We start from the raw sequence: 17,508 nt of genomic DNA on the forward strand, positions 1-17,508 counted from the left end.
TAGCTGGAGGCATCCAAAATAATATCTTTACAAGTTGCCATTTATTTTGGATATTCAAAATTACATAACAAAAATAGAAATTTCTTGAACATTGTTGTTACTCTAGCTTTTAATTTATTGACAATTATTAAATGGCAGCTTTTCTAATTGTCAACAAATTCCCCAAAAATAGCAAGTTAGCTTGTGTCTCAATAGTGATGACGTCTCAAATTAACTTTAAAAAAAAAATCGTGCATTTATGTTTGTGTGGTGTGCAGAGTTGGTAGCTTTGTGGAGGTGACATGTTACATGTCGGTCCTGCTACTGACCTGTGTAACCACTAGATGGTGCTGCTGGATTGTGTTTGTATATGTGAACGCCATTGAGCTGATTTTTAGACAGAAAAAGGTGTTCTAGTTTAAGTAATGTAGATTGTTGTTGACTATTCGCACTTTTTCAAGCATTTCCTGATTGATATACCCATTGACATTAATTCCACTGACTGGCCCTCATGTTCTCCACACCTGAACCCAACTGAGAATCTCTGGGATGTTACGTCCCAAATCTCTAATTCAGGGGTGTCCAAACTTGCGGCCCGCGGGCCGCTTCCGGCCCTCGAATTGCTCAAAATTTTGTTTTAAAACAAAACTCATCTCATCTCTCATATGATTTCAACAGACTTTTTAACATTCCGCAAGCAAAATGTCAAAAAGGTAACTGAAAGGGCCAAATTGTATGTTAGTTTTGACGTCAATTCGCTGACCGGAAGTGGGCGTGGCCGGAAGCGGCCCGCAAGTTTGGACACCCCCGCTCTAATTACTGCCCAGGAGCTCCCTGTTGCCTTCATCAGGAGCATGCCCATGCTCCATGAGAGGAAGACTTCCAGGCCTATCAGCAATGAATCTCTGAATCTCACTCATTTGCACAGGATGTGTGGGTGGACAAGAAGTTGTTTATTTCTGACTGATATGAGGAGGCATAAATACTGCTCTGACACTGGGCTTAAAGCAAATAAGTGTTTATACCTTTTATTCCACAGTGCATTTATGAATTAGTATTTATCAACATCTTTTTCCAAGATCACAGTAATTAACTTAAATAGTTACAGCACAGTGTACAGGAGTTCATTCCACTTACAGCCACAAATATAACAAAGATATGTACAAATTTACATACAATTTATACATATACACAGGAGGCGTGTACACAAGGCGTCTATGTGTCCCTGTGGGGATTAAAGCTCACACATTTGGCTACAGCCTCAGAGTCACGAGGAAGATCACTGACGGGTCCATAAAAGAAATTACACCGACAAATTAAAATGACATTTACAGGATGTACAGTTACTACAGGGTTAGTTTAAGGATGTACATTATTATCTACAAGAGATGCAGAGAAAGAAAAACTATGAATGAAAAACAGTTTTGTTTCATTGGCAACTCAGTTGTCAGAATCAAATATCAAAGATGTAACATTATGTATAACATATGACACATTTCCATATCAACAGATATGAAACAATCCTCATGATGACGGGGACTGATCACAAAGCTCGTTCAATAAACACATATATACAAATAAACATATAAAAACAGCCATCGACAACAAATCCACTTCCCATCATCCGTTTTTTTTTTTTCCGTCTCCAAAACGATGTGCTTCCCTTTTTATAAATGCATATAAAGCAAAGACAGCAGAGATGGTGACTGTATTAAAATTTGGCTTCTGCCCAAACTACCAGTTGGCAAAATCTTTACAGGACTTAAATAGAGTTAAATAATGCAAGAAGCACAACTTTCCAGAAAACAGGAATTTGGGGAAAAAAAAAAAAAAAAAAGTAAAGATGAAAACTAATTAAATATTTAAATAATGATATCACTAAATTAGAAGTGCCTGTAGTCACTTAAAATTAAAGCACAGAGAGAAAAGAGGCTTTTCCTGTCTTCAGTAGCTGTCCTATAAATAGAGTTAAATAATGCAAGTGCTGGATAAACAGATGTCACAGTTTGCAAGCTAACTGCTCTAATGCTTGTAGTGTTTCAGTATTATGGTGGAGAACCATTAGAAGCCCTTTAGAGCACCGCGGTTGCTGTTCGGCCACAAGTTCCAACATCCCATCATTTATACCTCTTACACAATAAGCCAGTGGGATGGGAATAAGATGAAAGGCTGGCTGTAAACCATGAAGAGAAAGTGTAAAACCATGAAGAGAAAATGTAAAACTATAAAGAGAAAATGTAAAATGGCAATTCATTAAAAACCTTTTTCTGAAACCCCGAAACGGGGGGAACAAATTAAGGCAGTGTCGCTGTTCAAGTTCCCCCGTGACGAGCGCTCGCGTCTCAGAAGCGGTTTACGGCGCAGTGCTCGAGGCTGTACGTGGATGGAAACTGCTCAGCTAGAGCAGGTAGCACCATTAATGCTGACAAAAACATGCGCCTAACACATTTCATGGTTTTTGTGTGATTTCAACAGAGAAAGACCAACCTTTAAAAAACATTTTAAAAAGGATCTTTCTACAGTACTTAAAAAAAAGTAAGGCTTTTTTTTTTTTTTAGATCTAACGGAACAAAAAGAAGAGGGTGTCAGGAAACCTTCACAAAAACAGATGGTAGGGTATTTGTCTTTAGAAAAGGCCTCAGGGTGGCTGAAGCAATGACACTTCAGTGAATCAAGTACTTTTGGAACAGGAACAGCAGCAGCGGTGGTGGTAGCAGCACGGCTGGACAAGGCAGTGTCCACGTGATCCGACAGGCCCGGATCCGTTGGTCCCGTCTGGTGCAAAAATGCCAGTTGTTACCCGATTGGTCCGTCCGACTGGTCTGCTAGACCACGTTGGCTAGTTCTGCTGAGTCCGTTTCTGAATCCGCCTCGTTGTCCCTGTGGGCAGACAAGAGGCTTCGGTTAGAGGTTTGCCTCGCAGCACACACACAAAAGACAAAGTGTTCGGGTCAGCACACTCACCTCAGGTCTTGTAGGAATTTGCGGTTAGCTTGTCTCTTCTTCTCGTTGATCGGATAAGAGTACATTATGGACATGCCGATTAGCATTAGAGCTATGGGCGCGGCTGAAACCAAAAGCTTCAATGTTAAGTCCACTTCCTGAGGTTGAGAGCAGCCTCGACTGATGTAACCTGCAAAGCTAAAAGAACGAAAGATAATTAGTTGTTAGTACAACAGAGATAGGAAAAGTAACAAATTACTGACCAAAACTCTGCTGTAGTCAGTCATGTGATGTATGCACCTACAGGAACTCTACAGCCTCACTCTAATCTAATGAAAGTAAAAGGAGTTCTTTGCTTTGATGTGGGATTTTTGGGTGCTGAGAAATTTGGCTTTGACCCAGTGCACCGGTTTAAAAAAAAAAAAAAACCCTAGAGAGGAGCTGCAAATGCTTTAAAATATGTACGCTGTAGTAAGTTTTGTGTGAGTCCTTACTCTAAACTAAGAGTAGAGATGCCGAGAGAGACGCCAGAAGCAAACTTGGTGAAGAAGACGTAGAAGGAATAGAAGAGAGCTTCGTGGCCGGTGAAGTCAGGGTTTTGCACTTGGAAGTCATCGACGACGTCGGGCAGCATAGACCTGAAAAAAACAAAATGTGAGGCTTGGTCATTTATGTGCATTGATAATAAAAATAATTTTTAAAAAGCAAGCAAAATATGAATCAGCTGGCTGGCATCATACCAGGGTAGCAGGAAGGCTGCAGCCACTCCAACGCCAGCAGCAAAGGAGCAGATGTAGGTGACAATCAGGTTACTCTTCAGACACACCACCAGGATCATGAAAGGAATCACGGCCTGGAAATAACAGCAGTGAGAGATTTAAATCCGAAAACAAGTCTCTTAATGACACTGCAGCAGTTTTCCTAAGAAAGCAAAAACACCTCATTCCTGTCATTGTTTGTGTAGAATTTCGAGATGACTTCAGGGACTTACCAAAGTGCCAACATAAACCGCTGTCTTCTTCCCAAAACGAGTCAGAAACCACTGCCAGAAGGGGATGGCCAGAGTCGCAGAGAGCTGAAAGAGGGAAAAAAAAACAAAAAAAAACAAATAAGTGTGGTTAATCAGCTGCTTTTACCAGAATAAATCAAATAAATTACTGTAAATTCCACAAAAGCCTCCTTTATTCAAAGTTACTGTGTGTGTGTGTGTGTGTGTGTGTGTGGTGTCTCTGTAACATAACAGATGAGGAGCACGTGTCAGACGAAGAAGCACTTTGACTTCTCACATCTGCCAAACAGAGATAAACGAAAGCCACGCTCTACCAAAGCAAACTTGAGCTCAACACAGTCGACTCTACAGGAAAGCAGAGGCTGCTCTCAGATCAGTGCAGCCGCCGACCTGTGCTTGTTTGACTAAGGTGGAGAAAACACACAGCCATCGCGCGACAGTATCTTCCCGCCTTTTCTTACGAATATAGGTCGCTTCGGTCTCTCGGCACAGTCACTCGTGGCTTTCGAAGCTCTTTCATATGGTTTCACTTCTGTTTACAGGCGTACTTTAAATAGAACCAGCTGCAAACACTTCACTCCCACCTTCACCACCTTTAGCCCGATGAGCCTCACCAGCCCTTTCCTCAGAAATCAAATATCAATATCACAGATCAGCTTCGATCTTCTAAACTGACTTTAAAGCACGTTTCGCACCACTGACCTCATACATGCTGTAAGAAACTGAGCACCACAACATTCTCGTATAAAATCCTTTAAAATGACTGCATTTGCTGTGCATCTAAGCACAGGGAACAATGTACTTCACAGCATACTTTGCACAAGGTGCCTCACATTAACAAGACGCACACACAAGGCTCTTTTTGTTTTGTTGTTATTAAATGGACTCCCCCTCCTGCCACACACACACACACACACACACACACACACAAACACAGAGCTTTTCATTACATTTGACCTTTACACTAACCGACAACCAGTATGAGGCACATGTGCTTTTACAATGCCCGTTTATCTTATCATTATTCTAATAAGGTATGAGATTAGCCTGACACAGCATCACAGCTTATCGTTCCTCAGTGTTGATTAAGGGGTGGTTTCTCTAAAAAAAAAAAAAAAAACCCAAAATAAAATTCTGAAAACCGCTGCATCATTTCAGTGAATACATATACTGATTATTGGCGCCATAATCCTTTCCATGAAGTAAAGGCTCAACGCATCTAATCTCTTTACCCTCACTAACCTGCACTTTCTCACCCTGTACAGTTGTGCTGTGCATGAGTTTGGCACACCTGTGGATTAATTAGGTTCTAATACCTGTCAGGATCTGAGGCCCGAGTGATTCTTTGATATGAAAACTCCCACCCGTCTTCTACAGATTTATATAAAAGGGACTTGAAAGTGGAAGCAATTGTGGCTCCTTCACTGTCTGTGGGAACGGGATGGCATTCAGGCCGAGCCACCAGAGTGGACACACATCATGGAAATGGCCAACCAGGAGCCTTGCTTTCTAACCAAGTACAAAGTGGATTTTGTAGTTGGGGACTATTTACGAGGGAAGGCTTTTGTTCGCACTTTGACGCTAATGGCTTAACTTATTCCACACAAATGTACTGTTCAAGGTTTCCTCTATCTGTGTGTGTCAGATACAATACACCACCTTTCTCTGTCTCCTTTTGTGTGTCTGTACTCACCATGATGACCAGCAGAATATTCTGGAAGTCGTTTCTGAAACCCAGTGTGTAGCTGCAGAAAAGGGCAAAGTTTCCCTCCAGGAGCTGCAGGATGAAACACAGAGAGTCACTCAGTGTACTGCCTAAAAAGACAAACACACACCCTCGGGGCCAAGAAAACTCTGGCTGGGAGCACAAACATGTGAGAGACTAAACAGCCTGAAGTGAGTGTGGGTCTGTACGCACCATGAAACCTAGTGAAGTAAAGAGGAAGCCCATGACCAGTTTGGCATATGGTCCATACCCCATCACCAGCTTAATCCCTTGAAAGAAGGACATGGGCTCAGACCTGGGACGAGAAGACTCTGAAAGAAGAAAACATGAACAAAGACACGGGATTACATTCTCAAACGTTTTGATGTCTCGTTTCTGGGTTTTAACGAGCAGCTGCCTGTTACCCCGAAATGGACGAACATCTTATTCACGGCTGGTCACAAAGGCTTCAACTTTAACCGAAGCCTGTGTGCTCCATTTCTCAGCCTGTCAGCCCATAATTATACCATAATCATACAGCTCGAGCTGGATAACAGCTCAGTCACATGAAAGATGTGTTCATCTGCAGCCAATCAGGAATCTGAACTTTACTAACTGAGGGTTTAAGATTTTTTTCCCCAGGCTTTTTAATAATTTTGCCTTTCAAGAAAAAAAAAAAAAGTCAATTAATAATAAGAAGGATGGTTGGCAGATAAAGACTCACCTTTTTGTTCTCTCACACCAAAGAATAAAACAACGGCACAGATGATGTAAATCAAGCAGATCACGCCCGATGCGATCATGTAGGCCACTCTCTGCACAGAAGGAACAAATATGCAATTAGTACTCCAAAGATTTTGCAATCCACCATCATTACCTCTTAGATTAGAAGTCATTAGTTTGCCAGCCAATAAATACGTCTGTTTACCGTGTCATTCAGGGAGATGACGGGTTCAGACTCATTATGTCCAAGAGACACCGAGATGTTGCTCCGGTCTTCCCGGATATCGACGGGCCCTGGTACGCAGGGAGCATTCGCCATGCCGACGATCTGCCCCTGGATAGCCGTACCGAGCACAGTTCCCAAAACCTCCACCGTCATCCCTGATGAGAAGACACAGAGGAATCATAAAGAGATCAACACGACATGCCAGGAGATTTAGAGGAGAGCACCTTAACATGCTGATACTCACTGTAGGCAGTCGCAGAGTCTCTCTCTTTCTGCTCTGAGCTGATGAACATGGTGAGGGCCGAGTATGGCACATGGAAGCACTGAAAGGAAAAATCACAGTAAAAAAGTGAGGTTTTTTTTTTTTCTTTCCAGTCCTGAAGACAAATCAATAAAAGAACGTGATCAACACTTTAGGAAACATGTTTAAATGCAGAAGACAGACCCCACGCTCATGGCACAAAGACAGGAAACTCTGTCCATGGGTAACAGTCAGTCTCACAACTCACCTTAACTTTATTTAACACATTCATACCTCCTGTGTTTAATCTGCAGCTGCAACGACTCATCGACTAACTCAAAACAACTCAATTACAAAAACTCATAGATGCAAATTTATTGCTTCGATTAACTCCACAGAGTTCGCCATGTAAGTGCGAGCGTTTCACCCACATTTGCAACTAAAAACAGACCTGCAGAAGAAACTTATCTAGGAGCATGCACAAATAAAAAATATTGTGGCACAAAGACTGATAACACAACGACAGCATCTATGATGATGTCACAGATTAACATGGAGACAGTCTGTCTACACGCACGCGGCGAGGAGCAAGGAGGCGGAGCCGTTACTGAGAATTTTTTCTTTTCTCTGTCACCCAAAACAGCAGCGCTTGTTCCTGTGATCACAATTAAAACCATTACTAGGAAAGAGCGGGCGGAGCCCTTCATTAAACCACCTGAACAACAAGCTCCCACAGGAAGAAAAGCTGACTTTCCAGCTGCTCCCATCCACAGCCGTTTGTGTTACACAAAAAGAAAAAAAAAACTATAGTAAAGCTACAGAAGTTACAAAAAAAATGTGCATATTAAGTGTTAACTTAGTCTGACACGATGTTTAAAATGGCGGTGAGTGAGTATAAAGGGGGGCCTGGGGTGTATTAGACCATATTTATCTAAAGGCTTTGGTAATATTACTTTGCAGATTTAGATGAATATAAATACATCATTTTATTAATTAAATTGTATTCATATTTTACAATCTAAAAATAAAAGCATTAGGTTCTTTGTATACCTTATTTTATTTGACATTACTGTATAAAAAAAATATGTTAATACGGCATGTAAACACAATGAAAGGGTTTAGTTCTTTTGGCAGATGTTGTATGCAGTTAAACTATTAAAACGCTGCAATTTCTAAAACAATAACCAATGAGAAGTTTATTTTAAAAGACCCGTTTTTTTCTCTCTCAAATATATACTGTTGTTCATTAATAAGACAAAAGTATTTCTTATCCGATTGCTCAGTTAATAAGTGTAATAACTGATAGATTACGTGATCACTAAAATAATCGAGAACTGCAGCCCTAGTTTAATCTGTGCAAAAAGTTACCATAGCCAGTCTGTCTGCTTTTCTTTCAAACAAATCAAAATATATCAAACTTCTAATGAAGTTAGATATGATGACAACAGAAGAGTTGAAAACTCTGAATATAATAATGAGATAAAATGGAAGAAGGAAATACAGAGAACATTCTTTCCTTCCAAAGTGGTCATACTTTGAGGACAGTAAATGGTTACTATGGTGGGTATTTTCATGCGTACACATGTGATACTCACAGTCTGAAGGCTCTGGAAGAGGCAGTAGAAGAAAAGGTACCAGACGACTTTGCCATTCTCAAAGGGAGGAACATACCATATGAGGAAATAGGAAAGCACAGCCAGAGGGGTTGACAGTACAATCCTGGAGATGAGATAAGGGGAGAGAGGGGAGAGGGAACAGGAACAACGTCAGTGGATGAAAACGTGATAGATTCAACTGTGGAACATCTCTCATTTTGTAAAGTTATCAGGTCTTAGGAAAGGTAGGGCTCTCTCATTGCGTCATAGCTCGAGGCTTTTTAGGAGTACCAACTGATCCTCAGCAGTTCTGTGCTTGAGTTAAGGATCTCCTGAAAAATATCACGTGTTTGTGGAGGTGACAGGTAAATAAAGAGGTTGAGCTTCAGGTAACGCCTGATCTGAGGGTTATTAGAGGATGAACGACTGGGAATGTTGCTAAACAACATCAAACCTGTCGTCTTTCATCGATTTCACAACTGTGTCCAACATTCTCTCACTTTAACAAAGAAGGAAACAAAATGTAGAAATCCTGCATGAGTGAAATTCCTTTAGCCCCTTCCTTCCCCTCTGATCACCCCTTTCCTATGGTCAGATAGCTACTGCCCAGTGGGATGTGAGGTTGCGCCTGCAGTCACGCCTCTGAAGCAAAAGTGTGCTTCATGGAATATGACGCTGTTGGTGGCATCATGCCAGTCCATTTACTGTCTACAAGAACAGTTGAAGCCCTATCAGACAGGATGTGAAGTCACGCGTGCGTCAGAGTGGTCTAACAACAAAAGCAGGCTTGACTTCTCTCCGTGGTGCTGGGACTCGCCGCTGATCAAGTCAAGCCCTTCATAATCATACGTCGCAGCGAGAGTTTTAAAGGGAGAAAAGTCAGGCGGAGCGGCGTGCAGTGTGTTCTCTCGCCCATGTGATGTGATTAAGTGTACACTGTGGGAGTGTACAGTAGGGTGGGCAAGTTAGAACAGATGATCATCCACAGATGACAGTACACTCAGGAATGCGCTTTTCCGTTGCAATTAGCTAGAGATGACATAAAAACATAGTGAAACAAGTCAATGTGGCTTCAGTAAGGAAACAAGCTTAACAGCAACTGTAAATGCTAATCAGAGTGGGGGTTTTATTTTCACTGTCACTGTCTGCAGGCCCGAATAAAGATTTGCACCATCCTTGCAGAACTCCAGAGGCCCACTGGGCCATACAAGTACTGACCTGGCAGCCATCCTGGAGTCATATTTAAATGTCTTCTGACAAAGCTGCACTGACAAGAGAAAGCTTTATCTACTTTCTCAGCAAATTAACTCAGCAGGTGAGAGCTCGAAGTCTATTAACAGTGTAGTAAGAGTGAAAACCTATCTTAAGAGCTTCTGTGTGTGAGTGTGACACAGTATCTTCCCATTTTGTGTCTTTCGGCAGGGATAAAAGAAGAAGCTAGACAGTCTGTTGCTGAAGCTTTGACTTTGTGGTTTGTGGTGAAATAAGTCAGAAATAGATTAAATAAAAAAAATCACGCTTTACGGGAAAGTCTGAAAAAAAAAAAGAAAAGAAAAAGTCACTGAATCAGTGGCAGTTCACATTATATCTTGCTGGAGAAGTTGACAGTGACATCAGAGAAGAGGAAACCCTCAGTCTGTCACTTTCACTTTTGCAGTTGTAGTTAAATTAAAAAAACTCATTTTGCTGGAACTTGAACTCCAGTAACCTCCTGGATACCTCAGGGGCACTTCAAATGTACTACAGGCCCGGAGTAGCTGAAAGCTGAGCAGTCATTGGCTGAGGCAAGTGGTGTGTTGTGGGCTGACCAATGAGAAGCTCGCGTCGTTCCAGTCACCCTCCCCCCACTGGCTGAACACAGCATTTAAGACTGCCTCTGCAGCTTCCTGCACCTCGTGTCTCAGCTGTGCCATAATATAACTGAACATACCAACCATTCCTCCGCCCTACTACAACCAACTGCCTACGCCCCATTTCTGACAAGAAGTGGAGGTTGGTGTTTTTGTTTTCCTTCACCCCTTCTTTCACTAACACAGGCAACATCCTGTGACCCACTTTTGAGATTCAGACATCAGCATCCTGGCAGTAATTACAGTAATGAGAAAGAACCTCTTGCACATTTGCTTCTTAAGCAAAGAAAAGTGTGCCTGAAAGGCAGATTTTTTTTTTTTTTTTGTACATCTATGGCAAAATAAATATTAACACACCAACATCATTTACACATCATCTACGGATAACCACTCCTTTACAGGAATCCCTTTAACAATTACATCACTAGACATTCATCACTAGTATTCATCATTCTCATTTCTGTGAACTCATTTCCCAACAGTATGGCACTGTATTAATCACACAGGTGTATCTGTGGTATGCACCCCCGCATGTAGGGTTGCACCATTACAGCTAAAAATCATAGTCACAACTATTATTTGAGGTTTCAAGCCACCCCCTTTTTACAGGGGATTTCATTGAAATTTAAATATAATTCATTTGAAAAAGAAAATTAATTAAGAGGTACAGGGTGACCCATGGGGGCAACAAGAAGCCCAGGTGGCAGCGGACTTGAGCACCGTGGGAGACCTACACGAGGAAGCCCACAACTAACCGACAGGTCCTTCATGTGGGAGACTCTTAATGATCCTTCTACAAGGTTACCTGACTTTTACCTCCTCTAGACAAATCTTGTCTAGTGGTCTGTCAGGTGACCTTCTAACACTTGTGCCGCTTCCTACCCAATGCTCATTTGTAGCCAGCTTGGGAAATCATACATTTAATCAAGCACGCAAGGGAGTAAATGTGCAGGTGCAGCACAAACCTTGCACCTCCCTGCGGTGGTCATTATATAGATGCCTTTGCTCTCAGACATCTTCCCTCGTCATGTTCTCCCTCTCTGTCACCCTTTACCTGCACTGGCTTTTTTTCTACCTCATCACACTATGAAGTACTGCATGTACTGAAGGGACAGTAGCTCTAAAACATCTTCTGTGCTGACAGTTCTATAACTAGCAGCTCCGCTAAAACCCTAGTCAGTCTCTCAGCGGTGTGAATTACATCCCCTCTGAAACGGTCCGAGATGGTTTGCAGGTTTGTGACAGTTCAGGGACCACAGTTTAAAAGTCATCAGACTTAGAACAGGGAGATAACCCTGTGTAGGATCCCCAGAGAAAGAACGATGTGGGGGAGGGGGGTTTCTAATCTAAAAAGAAAAGGGGTCAGCAAGTCTTTTCAGGAAAGCTTCACAGGCCTCCTACACACACACACACACACACACAAATGCAAGCTGACTTTAAATCTAAAAGCAAGTACTGATTTTTTTTTCTATGCATTTAAGAATTTTGTCAAATAACCAGAGACAGAAGTCTCTGAGCAGGATTTGCTTTTGAAAGACAGTTTGTGTGTTCCTGTAACAGACAGGAGTAATATTTGTCAGTGCTGTGCCAAATGCTGGGATGTGGGGTATGTCCAAGACTAACTCCGGCAGGAAGCCCTCATATTTGTTTAGTTAAAATAAACAAATTAAAAAAACCTGGTGTGGCATCTTTAGTGGTTTGGCTTCAGTAGTCAGCCTGGCCCATTTCACCTAAATATATTTTTCAGTATGTTAATCTACATAGGAGGAGGTGACTGAGAGGTGGGGGAGGGAGTTTGAATGGACACATCCACATGTGCGGGCAATGAGGAAGTAGTACAGCAGTAATTGCCTCAGCATGACTCATAGTAACCCCTCGTGAAGGATGTCCCTGGCTTTTCAAAAGTAGAGAACAAACACCCCCCCCCCCCCCCCCCCCCCCAAAAAAAAAAAAACAAAACAAAACAATGACGACACACATTTGGAAAACTTCCACGGAGCCGATGGGAGACCCCCTATCACATGTTCCAACAGCAAATATACAGCAAGTGTTTGAACTGCGTAACACAGCTTTATCAGCAACGTAAAGGAAGTAGTTTGGCAGAGGCCCCAGTAAGGAAGAAAAGTCTATTTGTCACATAAAATAAATCAAACAGAATACGTAGCACCATGACTTTAGGTGGGAGTGAGACCTACCAGGGCAGCATGCGTCCAAAACGCGTCCACGGGCTTCGAGAGACCAGGAAGCCCACAGTGGGGTCTGTCACAGCGTCCCAAGCTCGGCCGACAAACAAGATAATGGAAGCATAGAAGGGATCCAGCTGTGAAAGCACAAGATAACGATTAGAGATGTCAATACAGCTGTTGTACACCTGTAACAGGACAGAAAGCACACTAATATACTTTATAAGTTAAACATCTAAAGTATAACCTATGGTCGTATAAACAGTAGCAATGAAGCTGTAAAAAAAATGATCATTAAATTACATATTACAGTGGGAAAAAGTTTCGATATTGGCTTTTTTTAAAGTCAGCAGTGAGAGACTAGCGTGACCTAGATGACTGAGAACCTACAGACATATTCAGCAGTGAGTGGGTAATCTTTAACACAAATTAGGTGTCACTTGGATGTTGACAGAGGGGACAACTTTGACTGGGATGGTGAATGTTTGACTCCTAAATATATAATCTGCACCACACTGTCACCCAATCGACTCTTAATCAAGAGCCTTGGAAGGCGAACAAAGCTGAACCCTGGGAAGCCTGTGACTATCACGCTATGATGGCCTTCACCATCAGATTACTGTCAGAGCCCATTAATGTGAGCCCCCCCCCTCATTGTACTACCACTGTACCCCTCCCAAAGATTTTCAGAACATGCTCCTGTAAGCCTCTTAATACACTGGAGCCACATCATGGAGTCAATAATGGAAACTAAACAGAAACCTTTTCCAAAACTCTGCTCTGGCCTATGCAGAGTCCTGTATTATAATAGCAGTGCTTAAAGGTTCAGGAATACCGCTTTCACACGTACTGTGGTCGGGTAGGACACCACAGAGTATAGACTGTGCACCTCGTGAACGTTAACATTAACCCTAACCCTTAATGTTTTGGCGACATAAAGGGTTAGGCTTCTTTTTTGGAAAACAGTTAAATAGTTTTTGGTGTGTGTGTTAAAAGCAGATTTTTTTTTTTTAATTGATTTTCTAATAATCAAATTTCACATATTCTGATAGCATAGAGTCAGGGTACTTATCACTGATGGTGACTTATACCTTGCAGGGGTAAAGACAGCAAGCCAGGTGGCTACATTTATCTCTCTGGAGTTTGGAAGCAATTTCAACCTACTCACCTGGGCTACATCCAGTAGATAGATCTGCAAAAAGAAGCCCAGGGCACATCCTGTGATCTGGTAGGGAGCTCCGCCGATGGCATAACATATCTTGCTGCAGACTGATAACTTGTTCTGCTCATGCTGGAGGTGGATAATAAAAAGAAAAGAAGAATGCTGTTAGCTTCAGAACGCTCAAATGCATTAATCATAAAAGATAAGGCTATTTTATACTAAAGGCGCACCTAAGAGCGGGCTGGAAACTTGCTAGTCTTTTGTAAGGACCACGCCTAATTAAAGGCAATAACTGCACTCAACAGTAGCCAGGTTTTGGATAAACTGCCCTCAGGCATTTGCAGCTGACTGAAAACTTTTTGGACTTCAGCAGGGCCAAGTCCTTGTAATTATGGAAGAGGTCACTTCCCCAGAGTTGACGACAGCAGCTTAATCCTAACAGAGTGACTGCAATAAACCGACATACAATTAGACGGCCCCCCACCCCCCACACCAAAGCTTATAAATAGGCAACTTTCTCAATTTCTGTCTGAAGACTTTTAATCTGCAGCCTTGATTCTTTCTCACCAGCCCCATTAAGACAATAAAACATTTTTCACAGCCCCACGAGGAATGTGGCCTAAATTCTTAATCGGCAGAGTCTCAAGGACTCGAGAGTTCAGCTGGCAAAAAGCTAACCACGGTGGAGCGTGTATGGCAGAAGTCGGGGACAGCCACCGGGAAACAAGAAACCCATTGGTTCTGTAACAAGTGCTTATTCAACATGAGATTCTCCACTGAAGATGTGATCATTTCCTCGACAGACAGACTCCAAACAGATCTTCTAATAGCAACACAAATCCAGCGATAGGTGCCAGGACATGACAACACTGTGGTGTCATTCACCCCAAAAGCCAGGGCGACAGCACCTTGGCAGTTTGAGGTGGCTTAATACCCTAAAGAATGGCTGCCAGTTTGACCATGGCTCTGACCACTGCTGCCCAAACAGAAGGGAAAACACACCCTTCCCCAGACCAATCAAAAGCTTGCATTTGCTGCTGCCTGGTCTGCCCTCATTTAAAAAAAAAAAAAGAAAGAAAAATCACTGGTGCTGAATGAGAAATGGCTCCTACTGATACCCTCAAGTAATGCAGAAAACCTATTTCAAGGTGTAATCTGCTTAAAATGACCTTCAGGCATGTTTCACTACTCCTCATATGGATGAAGAAATGGACATGGAACAAAGCATTGCTGTGGTTACAAGCAAAGAAAAGAAACCACCCAACTCTGTTTTTGTTTGGGTAAAACACTCAGTGATAAGAGAAGCCAGCACCACGGGAGCTGCACAAACTTAACAGCTGCAGTTACAGTAGTTGGACTCTCTGGTGTCCATGGTAGCAAATGCAAAATCTCAAGCATCAAACTCTCACCTTACATAACTCCCCTGCACCCACTCTACAGTACCTGCATGCAGCGCAGTGACTGGACAAACACTGGCATGTAACTGTCATGGGAATGTGTTAACGTGACAGTGCACTCATGTCACACACCTCTGCAGGAGTTTCAGGCAGTGTGTTTAAAAACAGGTCGACACTCTGCATCTTAACTCTGTCAGTGCCCACACACAGACCGCTGTCTCCTGCAAAAAGAGAAGAGCCCAGCTGTGTCTAGCCCCCCCTACTAATACTTCCAGGGCCACACCTTTTGTCATCGGGGGTACCCACTAATGATATGTTACTACTGTACATGCGTGATGTGCGTAGGTGGGACGCATGTCCTGGTTCTTGGTCCACGTGTCACTCCCTGTCGTGTGAACAGTTTAAAGGAAGCAGACACAGAAATGAGACAAAACTCGTTTTCTAGTGGATTTTAGGAGGCGATCCTCTGCCTGCAGCAGCTGTATCTGACACGTCGCCTTGGTGGGTGATCCCTGTTGCGTTCAGTGTTCTCGGGGAAAATAATGGGAAATTTCTTTAGCAACCGATTTGCCTTTTGGGGAATAAAGCCCACATGAAAACCAAAGCAGTGAGAAATTATATAGCATCTATACTGTGAGAGTTAATTTACAAGCTGATACAAGCTACCTCATTTTTGCTACTACAATGCAAATCATTGTGTTGTATTATTTCAGGCTCAGAAAGACCGTTTTCCCCCCGTTTGAGCTTTTCTTCCTTACAATCGGGACAAGTGACTCTGCTGAGGTGGATGCGGAGGGGCTTTAACAGAGCCTAGCAAAGGCAGCACAGCACACTTTCTGTATCTTGAATGGCTATAAACTAATAGGAAAGATAAGATAAATCATGCTGTGATAGCTTACGATAGTGTGCGACGTTTTGGGAAAAAGAGAGAGATCCACATTCTCAGTGTGACTGTAAAAATGAAATTCATGGCTTTAATTAAAGACACATATGGGAGCGCACAGGCTTATGGCTACTTTAGGGAGCACAGTCAAAAATCAGTCAAACGAGACCAGGACTGGAGTCACTGATAAGCCATGAACTATTTAGATACATGACGTGGGCGAAATGAGAGCAGACGAAATCTCAAATGTTGCCGTCCACACACGCAAACTTAAACTCATTTATGTAAGTGTGGCTCTCCAAAGCCGGTTTATGGTTTAATTCTGTATGTTAGGAATGCGTCCTCATATGGCCTCAGAAGGCAGTGAGAGGGCTCCCTGAAGGACAATAATTATATTTGGTTAAATTGGGCGTTTATATAGTTTTCGAGTTCATGAGACAAATGTTGGTCCACTGATTTAATTTCGCAATGAATGGCGCGCACCTTGGTGGGCTAACATGACTCACCCTTAATGTGTTAAGTCGCCGGTTTAGTCCATTCATTCAAAAGGTCAGGATGCAGTCCCATCAAAGCCTGGCCCTTTCTATTTCCGAACCGAAAAAACCGAAACCGTCCCTGAAGCTGCATTTTTGAATAAAAGGCGAGGACTCACCTTCTTAGCGAGCTGGATGCCATCCGCGCTGCCTGGTTTATTCAACAAACTGGCGTTGGAGTATTGTTCAGCTCCCTCTCCCTTTGCCATGGCAGAATAATTTCTTCCTTGGTTGAATTTGGCTCAGAAAAAAATAATAAATAATAATAATAACTAAATAAACAAGCAAACGACTCTCCCCGGTTACTTTAAAGAAATACCGTCCAGTGGTGCGTAATCTGAATGAGAACAGATGAGATGTGGCGGTGGCGCTGGATGTAATTTTTAGATATACCCGCCCCTCTAACGCGCACCATTCACCCCACACTACAGCCCGCCCCTTGGGCGTGTCACGTTGTTTCCTTGACTTCTTTAACGCATCTGATTTAATCTGGGCATATTCCTCTGAAAATGTTTTTTTTTTTAATTATTATTTTAATTAAAGCGTGTTTACATTTACAATCAAGCCCTGAATGATCGCTGCTGTGCGCGCACACTGTTTCTGTTCAGGGAATTTGGGGGGATTACCTTCAGTAACTAAAAAATAAACCGGGTGGAATTTTTTTTTTTTTTTGATTACTTCAAGGTATTTTATTTTCAATTTGTGAAAAAGAGACAAAAAAAATGCAAGAGATTTAGCATCCAGAAAAAAAAATAACAGTTACCTAATTAAGTATGTATAAAAATTTAAACTAAATATCTTGTGATGTTGAAAAGTATGTTTACCTTTCCAGCTATGTATATTTGCACCAATAGTTTCTCATCATATAATAAAATTGCCTGGATATTTTTTTTTCCCAGCATTTTAAACCTCTTTATCAGTTTGAATGTATAGTGTGTTTCCAAGCGGTACACTGACCCGCACTTATATGGTGCTTTTCTGCTCCAGCTGAGCACACAGAGCGATTTTTAGGGTTCACTTATTTGACATAGAGCTGGGGATTGAGCCACTGCCATTCTGATTAGTAGGCTACTGTAAGA

At 42.2% G+C, this 17,508-nt stretch overlaps 1 protein-coding gene across 1 annotated transcript; it reads right to left on the reverse strand.

Annotated features, from left to right (window-relative positions):
* Positions 1 to 981: 981 nt before the first annotated feature.
* Positions 982 to 16,792, reverse strand: mfsd2ab (MFSD2 lysolipid transporter A, lysophospholipid b). The gene is made up of 14 exons (XM_030741476.1): positions 16,549 to 16,792; positions 13,623 to 13,745; positions 12,467 to 12,591; positions 8,422 to 8,545; positions 6,830 to 6,908; positions 6,565 to 6,740; positions 6,361 to 6,451; positions 5,850 to 5,968; positions 5,625 to 5,708; positions 3,914 to 3,997; positions 3,663 to 3,775; positions 3,417 to 3,560; positions 2,944 to 3,120; positions 982 to 2,859 (listed from the first exon to the last, which is right to left on the reverse strand). Exons 1-14 carry the CDS (start codon positions 16,636 to 16,638, stop codon positions 2,805 to 2,807), a joined length of 1,584 nt encoding a protein of 527 aa, XP_030597336.1. The 5' UTR covers positions 16,639 to 16,792; the 3' UTR covers positions 982 to 2,804.
* Between the last annotated feature and the right edge of the window lie 716 nt (positions 16,793 to 17,508).

The sequence above is a fragment of the Archocentrus centrarchus genome, chromosome 11 (assembly GCF_007364275.1).
Source record: "Archocentrus centrarchus isolate MPI-CPG fArcCen1 chromosome 11, fArcCen1, whole genome shotgun sequence".
Lineage (NCBI taxonomy): Eukaryota > Metazoa > Chordata > Actinopteri > Cichliformes > Cichlidae > Archocentrus > Archocentrus centrarchus.

Bases quoted from the DNA above. Each gene is read 5' to 3' on its own strand.
- mfsd2ab (XM_030741476.1), bottom strand. From the start codon at position 16,638: ATGGCAAAGGGAGAGGGAGCTGAACAATACTCCAACGCCAGTTTGTTG. The intron at 6,741-6,829 runs GTGAGTATCAGC...TCTTCTCATCAG, and splicing joins AGACTCTGCGACTGCCTACA to GGATGACGGTGGAGGTTTTG. The intron at 5,969-6,360 runs GTGAGTCTTTAT...TTCTTCTTTCAG, and splicing joins TGGTGTGAGAGAACAAAAAG to AGTCTTCTCGTCCCAGGTCT.